We start from the raw sequence: 15,113 nt of genomic DNA, 5'->3' as shown, positions 1-15,113 counted from the left end.
TGGCATGCCTAGTCCCTTGTTTCCTATGTCCATGCTCAATGGCAATGAGGGGGGAGGTCCGCCAACTTTTCATGTGCCGCGACAAACATGGCAGCGCCCACATGTTTATATTTTCATGCCCAGTTTGTCGGCAAAAATCCTCGTGCGCATAATCAAATGGCACTTCGCAAGATGGCGGCTCTCCCTACTCATGAAATTCTCCCCCCTCTCGTGGATTTAACCCTCTCGGCTTAGTTAGGATGGCATGCCTAGTCCCGTGTTTCCTATGTCCATGCCATTGACGTTTAAACTATGTGAGCAGTCGGTAAAGTAGGACCGAGAAAAGTAGCTAAAAGTAGACTAGTCCCGAAATTTACGTGTAGATGGCGCATGTCGTTTTTTCCGACTCATATTTATTTTTCCTCCACGAAAAGTCCATCTACATCCGCTACTAAACCCCGGCGGTCGGTTTTGCGACGACGCAGCAGACGGCTTTTAAATTTGTCAGTTGAATAAAAACTTTCAAACAACATGTCAGGCAAACAGTGCAGCGTTTTTTGGTGCTATTAAAAATTAAGAAATTTCAATGTTTCTGACTAAAAACATTGGAGAAAAGTGTAAAACTAATCAGGTGGCTAGTCATGTGTACTATAGATGGCACAATTCGACAAATTCTCAACAGATGTAGAAGTGAGCCTCGAGCAAGTAATCAAAATGAACATGGACCAATTTTATTGGACTTGCTTGAAGATGATTCGAAGGAAAAATTGGAAGCTGATATGAAGAAATTTCTTGATGATCAGAAAGTTAACTTTAGTGTCGTCGAGTATGCGAGTGTAAATAAAATGCTAGCTCTGTGTTCCTTAACGGTAAATATTGTTTGCATAACCGATTTTGTCCATTGTTATTAACATATTTTTATTCTTTTATTTAACCAGTAAGGGTGGTACTTATTTACTTTTAAGGCTCTTTGAAATTTTCTTCACAATACTAATAGTTTTAGAAAGAGAATACGTTTCAAATAATATAGCCTAGAATATGTTTCTATGTGATCGAATTTTTGGCGTCGGATAAAATAATCCTTCGATTTTCCTTGAATTTACTTTTATTTTGCTTTTAACACAGTTTTTTTTATCAAAATGCGAAGGCTAATTTACATATTTTATTCTTTTATGAGAGAAACATCTCGGTCAGAAGAAATCTTGCAAATGAAAAGTTTTTTATTTATCGAGATGTAATTGATCTTAGGTTATTATAAAATAAATAGATTTCAAGGCCCTTTTTTTGTAGACGGTATCAATTATATTGTAGGTTGTAATAAACACACTCTCATATTGTAAATAATTCTATGAATTTTTTTTCTTTTCCGCTAACGTAGACTTTTCTTTATGATATTCAACTTACAAATTATAAAAATTACTAGTTGAAAATTTCGATGTTAATCCAATTCCAGAATTAGAATGAGCCATGACTATAAGATTTCACAATAATTACACAAAGATTTAAAAACTTTCTAAAGATTTGAAGGATTTCAAAGATTTGGGAAAGGGTACAGTATATCATATTAAAAACATTTCAATGATTTGAGACGATTTTAAAAGGTTTGAAAACATTTTAGAAGAGTTCAAAAGATTTCGTACAGATTTCTGATAATTCAATGATTTCAAAGAATACACGATATTTCACAAACGAAGCTTTAAGAAAGATTTTACGAATTTTCAAAGATTTTGAATTTATAAAAAAGATTTCATAAGGTTTTTAAAAGAATATAAGAATTCCAAAATTTGGAAACATTTAAAAGATTTGCAATAAAATAATATTTTAATCAAATTACTCCAGTAATTTCCAACGAATATAAGGGATTTAACAAATAATTTAAAGAATTCATAAGAATTTCAAAATATTTTAATGGTTTCAAATGACCACCAAGATTTCACAAATATTTCAAAGATTGCAAATGATTTTTCAATGATCCCACAAAGAGGACTTATGTTCGCTAAAAATTAAGAAATTGTTTATTTATGATTCAGCTTTCATTAAAAAAAAATGGTAACTTTATTCGAAATTCGATGAAGGGTGAAATTTGAATTTTTAAACGTTTTTTATAATCTTTTAAAACTGCATACCTAAACTCCTTACAATATTTACAATTTATAGCCTCAATTTAGATAATTTCAAAACGCTAAATTCTTAATTTTACCCGTTAGAACTGCGAAGCTTAGTCAAACTTTTTTCAATTTATGATTCAAAATTTGTCGGCTTTAAAGTTTCAAGCTCACAAGTTTTAACAAACTTTAAATTTGGAGCAGAACCCAACTAAAAATATTTTCAAAACATTAAAAGCCTTTTTTAAACTATACAATTTTGAATTATTTAAATTAGAACCAAAAAATTTTGAAGTTCTTAAATATGACATTTCAATTATAACATTTTATATTTCACAACTATTTAACAAAGGATTTTAATTGAAACTTGTACAATTTCAATCTGAAACGGCAGAATGTTGAATTTTAAAATTTTAACTACAAGTTTATTTTTCAATTTTTTCGTTATTTTCAGTTAGAATGCATATGATTTTGATCGTTTGAATATTAATTTTTGGATCTGCATTTATTTATACGATAAAAAGCTTAACTCTGATGGTTTTAAATTTTAAAGCGTCTTAATTTGGTTTCCCTAAAACCTTGAATTTTTAAATTAAATACAACTAAATATTTCTATTTTACAACTATATAGTTAGAAAGGATTGAAATTGAACATTGTACAATTTTTAACAATTTAAATTTGAAATGACAAAATATTGAGTTTTTAAATTCTTCATACAAATGCTTTCAATATTACCATTATTTTCAGTCAAAATGCATATAATATTGACAATTTCAATAATTATATTTTTAATCGAATTTATTTATAAGATAAATGACTCTACTCTAATTGTTACAAATTTTAAAGAACCTTAATTTGGCTTTTCCAAAATCTTTTAAATTTTGTAAAAATATAACTGCTTCGATAAACCTTTAAGCTTTCCAACGTATAGATAATAATTTTCCGTTAAAAATTTGTTGAGAAATAAATAAAGCAGCACCTGTCCAAATTGAACTCATTATGTCGTCGCTCAAAAAAAAATACTTTTGAGCAATTCCATGTCAAATCATCTGAAGAATTTCATCTACTGTTAGTGAATTTGATAAAAATTCTAGTATCAGTTCTCTCTGGTGTTCACAGATAAAGTCTAAAATAATTTTTGAAAAATTCAAAATTGAAAGTTTTGGTCCTTTTTTGAACTCTATAACTTTAGTGATCTTTTTTATAGATAGCTTACAATTTTAAGCTACAAGCCATGACACGGTGTACGTTCTTAATTATTTCACGAAAACTAAGACATCCCTTTTTTACATGTACAGGGTTTTTAGAGGAAAAGGTAAACTAATTATAAAAAAATAGGAAAATAAAAAATACGTTTTTTAATAATTCAGTTAAAAAATTTGTTTTCGGAGCATCCAAAAAGCTTTTAATTGTTTTGTTTTCCTAAATGTTTCTACAAAACTGCGTCCCATTATAAATAATTACAAAAAAAAAAACATTTTAATATCATTAAAAGCACCGTAGTTATGAAAGTTTATAAAAAGGACAACAATGTCCAATTTTGAATATTTTATAAGTTTTTTGAATTAAAAAAAAATTATTTTAGGTTTTTCTTTCAGCTTGGAAGAGAACGGTTACTAGAATTTTTATCAAAATTACTGACAATGGAAAAAATTCTTCTGATCACTTGACTTGGAATTTCTTTTTTTACGACGAAAAATTCGAAACTAAAAATATACTTACTAGCTTGAGCGATTCAAATTTAAAATAATGATTAACTCCTGAATTTTAAACGATGAGTTAATTTTAGAGTCTCTTGTTTATAAAGTTCCATTGTTTTTATTTGTTTTTATTTGTTAAAGATTTTAATTGGAAATTGTTTAATTCTGTATAATTCATGTGAAGAAGTCTCTAATGTTTAAAGCTTAAACTGTGATTTTGAGCGTTCTTAATTTATTGTTGGGAAAGTATTAAAAGAATTTTTTCAATTATATAATTTTGAATGATTTAAATTAGTACCAAATAATTTGGAATTTTTAAATATGAAATTTTAATTTTAATCCTTTCTATTTTAAAATTATTTAGCTATAAATGATTTTAATTTAAAATAATTCAATTTTGAACAAGTAAATTTTGGGAGATAAGTTCACATAAGCGTAGGTGTAGTACCAACCTTTCATTATTTGATCTGTTTTGATTATTTATTTATCTATATAGATATTTGTATCTATTTAAATTGATTTAATCTAAATATGTTACTTTTCTTATCATTATGTAAAATTGAAATTTTTGAAAATTAGACAGAGAAAGTGGTTGAGGGTACATGCTATTTAATGGAAGCACACTCAACTAGTCTTCGGCAGCAAGTGCTTCATAGGTTTACAAAAACAAACGCTCGCATCAAATACCAGGCAAGGTCGGCGATTTATGGGTTAGATCCTTATCATGTTAAGTACGACATGAAAAATACCTGGAACTGCAAGACCCTAAAAAGAAAACTGGCAGAACTTCCTCCTGGTGATTAATTATTAATCTTTGGTTTAATTATATAATATTTTGTCAGAATCATGATTGTAGCTTTTACATTTAAAAATTTTTTCGCAATCTGCAACATTGTTTTTCCTCGTACCTGAGGCTTTTGCAATACTTAAGTATAATATATTTTAAACAGAATGGTACGTAATCCAAGTTACATCTCAACACGAGAATTTTGCTGATTACAAGTATGATGAGTACGCAGGAAATTCTCTTTATACTATGCGACCAACACATCCGATACACATCAGTATTTTTCCCACTGGACCCAATGCCATAGAACCTTTTAGTCTCACTTTGCCAAAACCTATCACGAACAACTCCTACGATTTGCGCAAAGAAATAGAGTCGATTTTGAATAAAAACAAATCCGACCTCTTGAATCATTATTCTAATCGAACGCACTATTGGGAAATGCGCAGACGACAAGATAGTCAAATGAAGGTAAGGAAGAATCAAATTTAATTCGCTCATAATTAGTTCAATCAATATTTACTAGCATAATAACATAATATACGCCTATTATAAAGAATAAATAAAATATTGCAGACGGCAATAGACGAATTGGAAAATACTTGGTTGAGAGAATGGAGGGTTCTTTTCATGGCAGATCCCTTAGAGAACCTAGAACTTGTAAAAAATGTGCATAGAATGATAGATAAACTCGTAGACGACTCTAGAAATTCGTAAGTTTATTTGTGCAGAAAATAGTGGAAATTCCTATTTGTGAGTTTATCACGTTTTTATTTTAATACGCCTAAAAATGTAATTGATCTTTAACTTATTTTAGCAAAGAAATTCCAAGTAGTTCTAGATGGTTGTTAAAGAAAGTGGCTGAGGGTTCGTGCTTTTTATCAAAGGAAGAGCTTTCAAGAGCAGTCAAGTACCTTCTGCCAAACCACAAAAAACTTGCCAAAAACATTGTGTTGTCCGTTCACGGAATGACCAGTTCAATTGAAGAGTTAAAATCCTCAAATAGAAAAAACATGATATTAATTTTGGATGAGGTAATAATACAAAGGAAAGCGAAGTTTAAAATTCGGAATTTTTCGCTCTCCCAATATTAATATTAATATTCTTTTTTAATTGTTATTTTTTGCTATTTAAATTTAATTGTAGAACATGGATCACATACCGTTTGAGGCAATGCAGATTCTGAGGCATCATCCAGTTTCTAGATTAGCTTCTATTCATGTTACTTACGCCTTGTACATGGAGTACCGAGATTCAATTGTGGATGGCTGCAAGGTCATTAAACTGTCAAACGACGTTGGTTCGTTCATCATAAACCCTTCATGTGATCTGCTCAGAATGGAAAGGAGACTAAAGGTCTTCATAGATTACTGGCTTCCTGATTGGAAAGGCTTGTTTGGCAAGGAGCCAGATGAAATGCGATTCAAAAGTGCTTTAGTCGATCATGATATCCTCATGTAAGAATTTTCATTTCAGATACCGGAAGTAGTAGTGTACAATTTATTTTATTAACAAGATATTGGTTTACTTTTGCAGGTATGCTGGTCATGGAAGTGGAATTCAGTATTTGAGGGTCGAAGACATCGAAAAGCTTCGTGTAGCAGCGATTGTATTATTGTTCGGATGCAGTAGTTTGAAACTGACCCCAGTTGGAGGCCGACAGCCTCCATTTGGAGTTTCCAATCAGTATTTAACAGCCTGCAGGTAATAATAAAAATTCTTCTTAAGGGCATGTGATACTTAGAAAATTGTCGATTTTACCAGTTTTAGGTTCCCTCGGCTTTTTTTCTTGAATAATAAATATGTGGTCTTGAAAATTTGGGCAATGATAGCGAATATGCTAACGGACGTCCCCGCACACTTTTTTTTGGTTTTTTTTTTCAAAAAAAATTTGATATTGCTAACAACGTGTGTGTATATTTCGAGGTTATGTGTGTTACAATTCTCCCGAGCGTTACTTCTAAACTACACAATATTTATGGCCGAAAACTTTGGACTTACAAATAAACATAGTAACTAATCTCCCGTAACTAACCTTGTTTGCAGGCAATCAAAAAATTTTATTTAATAAATAATTTCCAAATTTTCGGAAAGGCAGAAATGAAAAACGACGTAACCTCAAAATAATGCACATGCATCAGCCTCCTGTCACCGAGTTTTGAAAATTCTAATTGTTTTGACAGTTTTGTGTCTTTTGTCATGTAGAGCCGTTAAAAAACTCTTTAAAATGTATCAAGAAAACAGTTTATTAATATAAATATTGTGAAAATGACACAGCAGATTTTTCTAATAGTGTTTTTCTTTTTTTTTATCGAATCATTTCTATTAATTATCGCTCCGGTATGAAAATACCCGAAGAACCCGAATAAAAGAGTAGGAAGCTTTTTAATAATTATAAAACATCTGAGGAGAAATGGTTTCTGTTTTATTTTAAAAGAATAATTTTAAGTTTTAAAGATTTTAAAATGTGGGTCAAAAGTATATAGAAGAAGTTGAGACCACTTTTTTTCAAGTTTTACCAATTTTGTAGGTAAACTGAATTTTGTCAGGATGTGAAAAAAGTTCTTGAAATTCATGGGAGATTTTTAAATTTTTAAACAGGGTTTGAAAGATTTTTAAGCAAAATTTTGCAATTTTGTCATATTACATAATTTTGGAGAAAATTGGAGTAAGTTTGAGAGATATTCAATAGTTTTGAAACGATTCAAAAATAAATAAAACTTGTAAAGTTTTTTTTCTAAATTTTGTAAAGTTTCACGAAAATGAAAGATATTTTTTCAGTTTCCTTGGAAAAATTAAAATAACTTTTTATTTCGAAAAATTAATTTGAAGAAATTATTTTAAAAGATTTTAGAAAATTTCAAAAATGGTCAAAGAAGAAGCTGACTGATTTTAGGGCAATTTTTGAAATCTTGCAGAATAAATAAAAAATGCATTAAAAATTTGAATAATTTTTAGAAATTAGAAGGCTTAGAAGATCTGACAAAATTAAAAAACAAGAAGAATTTTCCTTATAGTCGTGTGAAAGTTTTAAATAATTTTTTATTTTGAACAAATAAGTATAAGAGAAAATTGAAAAAGGTTTTTAAACATAACAAACGATTTTCGAAATTTTCTAAAAATAGTTTAGAAGATTTTAAAGCACAATGTTTCAATATGGTAAGATTACAAAATAAAAACAAAACAAAATCGGGTAAATACAAGAAATATTTAGTAGAACTGGAAATAATTTTGAATTTTTTCAAGAGAATAAAAAAAAATTTCCTGAAATTGTTGGAAAATTTACAAGAGAGTAAGGTAATTTCTTTAAATTTGGAAACATACAAATGTTAAAATATTTTAGCTTCGTTACAAAGTCTAATTGATTTAAAAATATCACATTTAAGAGTTGATTATTTCATTATAATGGAAAAAAATATTTAAGGATTTATCATATTCCTTGTTTGTCATATATAGATATAATAATTATATTTATTATATAGTAGCATTATATTGTAAAGCGGCAATATAAAGAAAATTAGCTCTTCATAACTATATTTTAAAGTGTTTGAATATCCGGGACTCATACAAAATAACGAAAGAAAGAATAACTAAATTATAAATTAGCAACAACAAAAAATTTCCGAATTATAAAATAAACTAATTGTTAAATTCTCATCAATATTTCTATTTATGTAATTTAAGTTTGACGAAATTTAAAATTTCCAAAAATAATTAATTAATTATTAATTAATGATTCATTAAATTGTTTGCCTTATTTATAATTCTATTCCTTATAAATTAATAATCAATTAACTATGTTGCAAAATTATAAATTTCGGGAATTAAAACATTTGTCGGGAACTTAATAATTTATTTATTTTAAAAGTCGGTCTTGAAGTCTGTGAATTTTAGTTTTGGATATTTTGAAATTTTATTTTTTGTTAAATAAAAATCTTGTCGTTATTTGAAATGTGGAAAATTTTATAATTTGATAATAATATATATTTTCGGCATTTTTTCATTTATTTGTGTATTCGTTATTTATTTTTTTTATTATTCTTTATAATTTCTGAATATCTATGTAATTCTAAAAAATTTGAATTATGTCAATTTTGCCGCTTTTTCCTATATTACAAAAAATAATACGTAAGTAAATAAGTCTCATTTACTACTTAACTCTACACTTTGAAGAAAAAATGAGTTTAAAGTGTTGTTTATATTTATTTTGTAGAACAAATTTATTACTAGCGCCGCCGCGTGGCCGTTTTCAACTCTCGTGACACATTTTTTGCATTGGGCAGTGGAAGCACCTCCCTGAACAGCATAACGTTTTTATTTAGCACAAAAAATTTTTTTTATTATTCCTCAAAAAAGAGTCAGGGGACGTCCGTTATGATATTTTATAGCATCTCCGAATTCAGTTTTTAAACATTTTCATTTTTGTGGAAAAAAGTCGGGGGAACTGTACCCGATTGACCACACGTCGAAGTATCAGAAGCCCTTAATCATTATTATTCAGTTAGGATGCCTAAAGCATCATATTTTCAAGATTTGGTCCCTATGGTACCCTATGTGCAGCTTATAATGTAGCTTTTAATCATTTCGCTTTTCTTTCAATAATTTAAATCTTGGGTCAATATACCTGTTTCTGAATTGTTTGGAATTATTTTGAAATATTTCAGGGTCTTTTTAAAGATTCCGAGAAATTTTTAATATATTTCAACAATTTACAGACATTTTGAAGATTTTAGGGTATTTTTAAAAATAAGGTATTTTCAAGAGCTTTTAATCTGAAATATTTTAGGATAATCTACTTTCTAGAATTTCGGAAGATATGGATTTTACAAGAGCTATAAGCTTTTTAAGATATTTTAAAAGATTTAACAGAATTTTATAATATTGCCGACGATTTCAATGATTTTAAGGGATTTTAAAGTTCTGAAGGTATTTTAATACATTTTCCAGGACTTCGGGAAATATTCATCGAGATAATTTATTAAGATTTTATAATATTTTAGTGGATTTTAAGGAATTTATTCACGAGAAGTGAGGTATTTTGTAGGATTTTTAGTATTTTCGGGACTTTAAAAAGATTCTAAGAAATTTTTTATTATTTTAATTAATTTGAGGGAATTTTAAAGCGTTTGAAATAACTAAGGACACAGAATTTTCTAGAATTTCAGAAGATACGGAACGATTTCACAGGATCTATAAAGTTTTATGATATTTTAGAAGATTTCACAGGATTTTATGAGGCCTCCGAGGATTTTAATGATTATAAGGGATTTTTAAAGCTCTCAAGCTATTTTAATATGTTTTCCAAAATTTCAGAAAATTTTACCAGATTTTATAGAATTTCATTAAACTTAATAATAATTTGGTAGTATTTAAAGAATTTATTTGAAAGACTAAGATATTTCTTATGGCGTTTTTTAAGTTTTTATTTCATTAATCGCTTGAATCAATTGATAAAATAATTAAAGGATTTCAAATATTTTTAGGTATTTTTTTCAATTATCTTGTCACTTTCAAAAGCTTTAACAAATTTAAAAAGATTTTAAAGGATTTTGAAATATTTTAGGTCACTTGAAAAGATTATAAACAATTAAAAAATAATTCCAGTAATTAAATGGGATTTCAAAGGGCTTGCAATATTTTGGGGTATTGTACAAGATTTCCCATCGTTTTCAAGAGCTTTAAAAAAATGCAGGGGATTGGAAAAGATATAAAAGAATTGGAAATGTTTTAAGAAATATTAAAAGTTTCTCAGGCATTTTCAAGAGATTTAAACAATTTCAAGGGCTTCCCAAGGATTTTGATCATCTTACGGGATTTGAACAAATTTGTTTGTGGTTATAAAGAATTTTCGAAGATATAGATGGATGTTACGGGCCCTATTGGAAATGGTGGCCTACCATTTTGCCACCTGTTGACGAAAACTGGAACTAAAAAAGTAGGTACGATTTTAAAGATGTAATTTCATTTTCGCATAAAAGTGTTTTTACGATTGTTTTGTCTAGTTTAAAACAATTATTAAAATACTAAAAACAAATCTTAATAAAAAACAATTCGTTTTAGATAGAATCTCCACCTTATACAGTGAAAAACACATTTTTATCAAAAAGGTTTTTACTAGAAACATATTTCTGTCAAAAAATGTGTTTTTTCACTTCAAAGGATGAAAATTCCATCTAAAACCCTTTGATTTCGATAAAGACTTGTTTTTTCTATCCAATAAATACTTTAAATTCAACAAAAAAATCGTTAAAACACTTTTATGCACAAATGAAAATGCATCTTTAAAATCGTACCTATTCTTTGTAGTTCGGATTTTTGTCACCATGTGGCGTATCGCAGTTTAACCATTCCCAATATGGTTCAAACATGTTTTGAAATTCATTTCGAATTCTCCTTAAATTGTTATCAATTTATCCTGAATTCTTTTAAATTCTTTTAAATTCTTCTGAATTCTTCTAAATTCACTCTACTATACACAATTTAATGGATTTTTATACATTTTTTGTTTAATTCATCTTGAGTACTTTAAAACTCTCCTTATATTCTTAGGAATTTTATTACATTCTCTTTAATATATCTAAACTAATTTCAAACTTACTCAATTCAATACACTTTTAAATTGTTGTGAATTAAATTGATTATTTTTTTAATTCAGTTTAAATTTTTATGAATTTCATCGAATGTTTCTGGTTTCCCTTAAATTCCTCTAAATTCACTCAAATTTTACTGCAAAAATGGATTCTTTTTTTAGAAAATTGTTCAATTCATTTGAATCTTTTTGTAATAATTATTCAATTTTTTGTTATAAATTAGTATGGTTTCAAAGATTTGAATAGATTCGAAATTATTTTGTGTAATTCATCCCGAATTCTTATTAATTTGTACTGAATTCTTTGGAATTCTCTTAAATTTTTTAATTAACATAAATTCTTCTAAACTTACTCAATTCTAATTAATTCAATGGAGTTTTTTTTAAAGGTTTTTATTCCATTGACCCTGAAGTATTTAAACCTCACTTTAAATTCTTAGGCATTTAATAACATTCTTTTACATTTCCTTCAATGTTTCTAAGTCTATTTCAAAAGTACGTCTTTCAATGAAGTTTTTTTATATTTTTAAATTGTTTTCAATTTAAAAATGTTTTTTTGTTTATTCACCTTAAATTTCATATACTTTTTTCCTTTACCTTGAATTCCTTTAAATTCATTCCTATTTTACGGAAATCAATGGAACTTTTTGTGTTTAACAAATATTTTCCAATTCATTTGAATTATTTTGAAATTAACTTGAATATTTTTCAAATCTTATAAATTTATCGTAAATATCTTAAAATTTATGCGTGACAAAAAGTACCCTTTGGTCTCTATATTTGATCTCATAGGGACTGTGAGGCCTGAGAGAATTTTTTGCAATTTATTTTTTCTTTGCAGTCCGTCTACTTTGGGAATGCTGTGGGAGGTGACGGATGGAGACTGTGACAAACTAACAGCAACCTTCATGAGTAATTGGATTCCATCTGAAAATAAAGGGTCAGCGCAGAATATAAATTTTGCCGAATGGGACAAAGGAATCCTGTGTTAGTATTCATTCATCAAAGTTTAATATTTTGTTGAGGCTACTCAAGTTATGTACATTTTATAAAGCAATTATTACATAAAAGCCGCTTCTTAAAACTTTCAATGACAAACAATGTTGCATTCATAATTTCTAACTACGCGGGGTTTAAAAAAAATTGATGCAATAAATAAATACGAAGTGTACAGCTGCAGCAAAAATATTTGATATACTCTCACCGAATTTCGGTGAAACATGTCACCCTTTTCAATTTTCTCTGAGCTCATCTAAAATTTTGTGTTGCATTCACCGAATTTCGGTGTACCTAGATACTGAAAAAATAATAATAGTAACGTGGTGTTTCATTTAAATAAAATAATTCCAGTAGAAGCGTTAATGACTTCTTCGAAGTTTTGATTTGAAAACATGAGAATGATAACTCCATAAGGGCAACAAATTGAAATTTTACTGAATGAACAAAAAAGTTTTCTGCTATTAGTTTTTAAATATACATAATTTGGATAGAATCACAGAATCATTTGTTCCCTAAGAACTCTGCATTGGAAATGGGCAAATATTAGGGAAAAATGTTTCCCTAATTCAGTTTTCCATTTTATAAATTTTAAAACTACATTTTTTTGCAAAATCACGAAAATATGGTATGGCCTTTTTCGGACATGTTAAATATGTACAATATATATGGGTCATTATTTCTAAACTGCTCCAAGTTTAAAAGTCATGTTTTTTGATTGTCTTCAAATTCTGGGATTGCAACCCCGTGCTAATTGGTGGGGGGTTTTATTTTCCACCCCAACGCTTTTACGGGTAGCTTCAAAAGCCTACAAAGTATTTTCTAATTATGCAATTTAAATTTTTGATGAGGGGTTTAGAAATTTATTTTTACATACTTTCTTCCTATATTATTATTTATAACAAACAAAATTTATTAATTTTTTTAAATCAATTAATTGCTTATATAATTTTTGTTTTGCAATTTAGGGTTCTTAGATATTTTTTTTGGTCGCAAAAGAAAGATTGAATTTTTTACTGTAAAGAACTACAAACAGAAAAATGGAGAAAGTAATGTTTACTAAGATACAGAGCTGCATGTAAAGGGAGTCCTGGCGCTCACACTCGGGAGTCACGCTCCAGTATACCGCAAAATGGTTTTAAGTATACTAGTTTTGTTAATTATTCCCGTATACTAAAAATTGTCTTAGGTCATTGAAAAGCTTATTATAAAATGTTTACTTGTTAGTTTAAAGAATTTTATTCTTTTAAAAATTTGTTATAAAAAAAGTGGTTACTTAAAAATTAACAATAGTTTTCTTAAAATCAATTATTTTTTACTTCTGCAATTTTTATTCAGACAATAATTGTTAATTTATTAGACAGATTAAAAAATAAGCACATCATTTAAAAATTATCTTGCGTATAAGCTGTTTTTATTTAAATAAATACATTGCTAAGGTGTTAGTAATTAACGCCTGTTATTAGCCTAGGTACTATCAAGTCATAGTTTACAGAGTGTATCACGTGGAGGCTACAGTACGATTTTAGACTCTTCTTATTAAAAAAAATTGGGGTGCTTTATTTTTGTGATTCCCCTTACCTCTCACTTTACAACCTATTTAGTTTGTTCGCCTCTTCTTCGCATCGTGTTTGTAGTTATTTATAGTAAAAATTCAAACTTTCTTTTGCGACTAAAAACGAAAACATCGAAGAACCCTATATTGTAAAAAAAAACAATTAATTTAATTAAAAAATTAATAAATTTGATTTTTTATAAATAATAATATAGGATGGAAGTATGAAAAAGCAGTTTCTAAAACCCTCATAAAAAATTCAGGTCGCGTAATTAGAAACTAAGTTTTCGACTTTTAAAGACAGTCAAAGAACATGACTTTTACAGTTAGGGCAGTTGAGAAATAATGCCCTATATATTTTTTGACATGTCAGAAGATCGAAAAGTGTTTGCACTGAAATTCAAGAATTTATGAAAATATATATTTGTTTATCTAGATACGGTCGAAAAATAAAATTATTTTTATACTGCATGATAGAAAATCTACTTAAAATTGTAAAAGATTGTAGAAGAATGTGTATTATTTACAATGTTTCGGTGAGGTTAAAACATTGTTTAAAAAACTTTTCTGTGTTTAAGGGCAGCATAAGTAAATGGTGTTTCTCCATTTGTCATTCTCATAGATTTAAGTTTGATTTTTTTTTAGGGAAACGAGAAATTTTTTTACTCATTTAGAATGAGCATCGATAAATAATGGGTGTCAGTACAAATTAGATAACCCACAAAATGAAATATTCCCAAAAGAGCGAAAAACATTCTCTTAATTTGAAATCGCTATTTAAAGATAAAAAAAAGATCACTTCCGAGCCAAAGTGTCGTTCAATTGAGACCAAGTAAGTTTGATTAAAAACAGTTAGTTTTAAAATATAATAAAAATATGCTTTCAATATATCAAGAATTTAAAGTTTAAAATCCTACGAATTTTCAAAATTGGCTTTCGATAGCTCTTCAAAAGCAAATTTTCAATTAAAAAAATTGTTATACCAAAAAATATATTTGGAAAAAATTCTTTTACAACAATGTGTACTTGATTTTTATATAATTTTGTACTCCCACTCGTCGAATATTACTGGAAATCGTACAAAAACAGAATTTCGGAAAATTGATCCTTGTGCAGTTGTCAGTCTCATGTCTTCAATTGCAGTTTATTGATCTTATTCTGGCCCATTTTTTCTTCTTTGAAATAGCCTTTTGTATTTCTTCAATTACTAGGCAGTCTGATAAGTACCTGAAAATTCTAAGAGATGGCATTAGTATTCACTATTGTGAAGCATTTTCGTCGAGCTTGATCCTTCAAATAACGCCTGTCAAAACTTCAGCCATTTATGTTTACGCATTTACAAGTTACAGCACTGAGAAGCCACTAACCTCCGAGTTTTTTTTAATATGGAAAAATCTGAGT

General features: G+C 28.0%; 1 protein-coding gene across 1 annotated transcript in view; it reads left to right on the top strand.

Moving 5' to 3' along the window:
* Nucleotides 1-458: 458 nt before the first annotated feature.
* Nucleotides 459-15,113, top strand: part of LOC117167485 (separin) — a 16,004-nt gene continuing 1,349 nt past the window's right edge. The window contains exons 1-8 of the mRNA XM_033352462.1: nt 459-848; nt 4,365-4,581; nt 4,736-5,043; nt 5,149-5,285; nt 5,390-5,606; nt 5,719-6,029; nt 6,109-6,276; nt 12,003-12,148. Coding sequence (XP_033208353.1) covers nt 621-848; nt 4,365-4,581; nt 4,736-5,043; nt 5,149-5,285; nt 5,390-5,606; nt 5,719-6,029; nt 6,109-6,276; nt 12,003-12,148 — 1,732 coding nt within the window. The 5' untranslated portion in view covers nt 459-620. The remainder of the gene's footprint in view (nt 849-4,364; nt 4,582-4,735; nt 5,044-5,148; nt 5,286-5,389; nt 5,607-5,718; nt 6,030-6,108; nt 6,277-12,002; nt 12,149-15,113) is intronic.

This window comes from Belonocnema kinseyi, chromosome 2 (genome assembly GCF_010883055.1).
Source record: "Belonocnema kinseyi isolate 2016_QV_RU_SX_M_011 chromosome 2, B_treatae_v1, whole genome shotgun sequence".
Classification (NCBI taxonomy): domain Eukaryota; kingdom Metazoa; phylum Arthropoda; class Insecta; order Hymenoptera; family Cynipidae; genus Belonocnema; species Belonocnema kinseyi.
The sequence above is the reverse complement of the archived record's forward strand: the minus strand, read 5'-3'. Positions and strand labels throughout refer to the sequence as shown.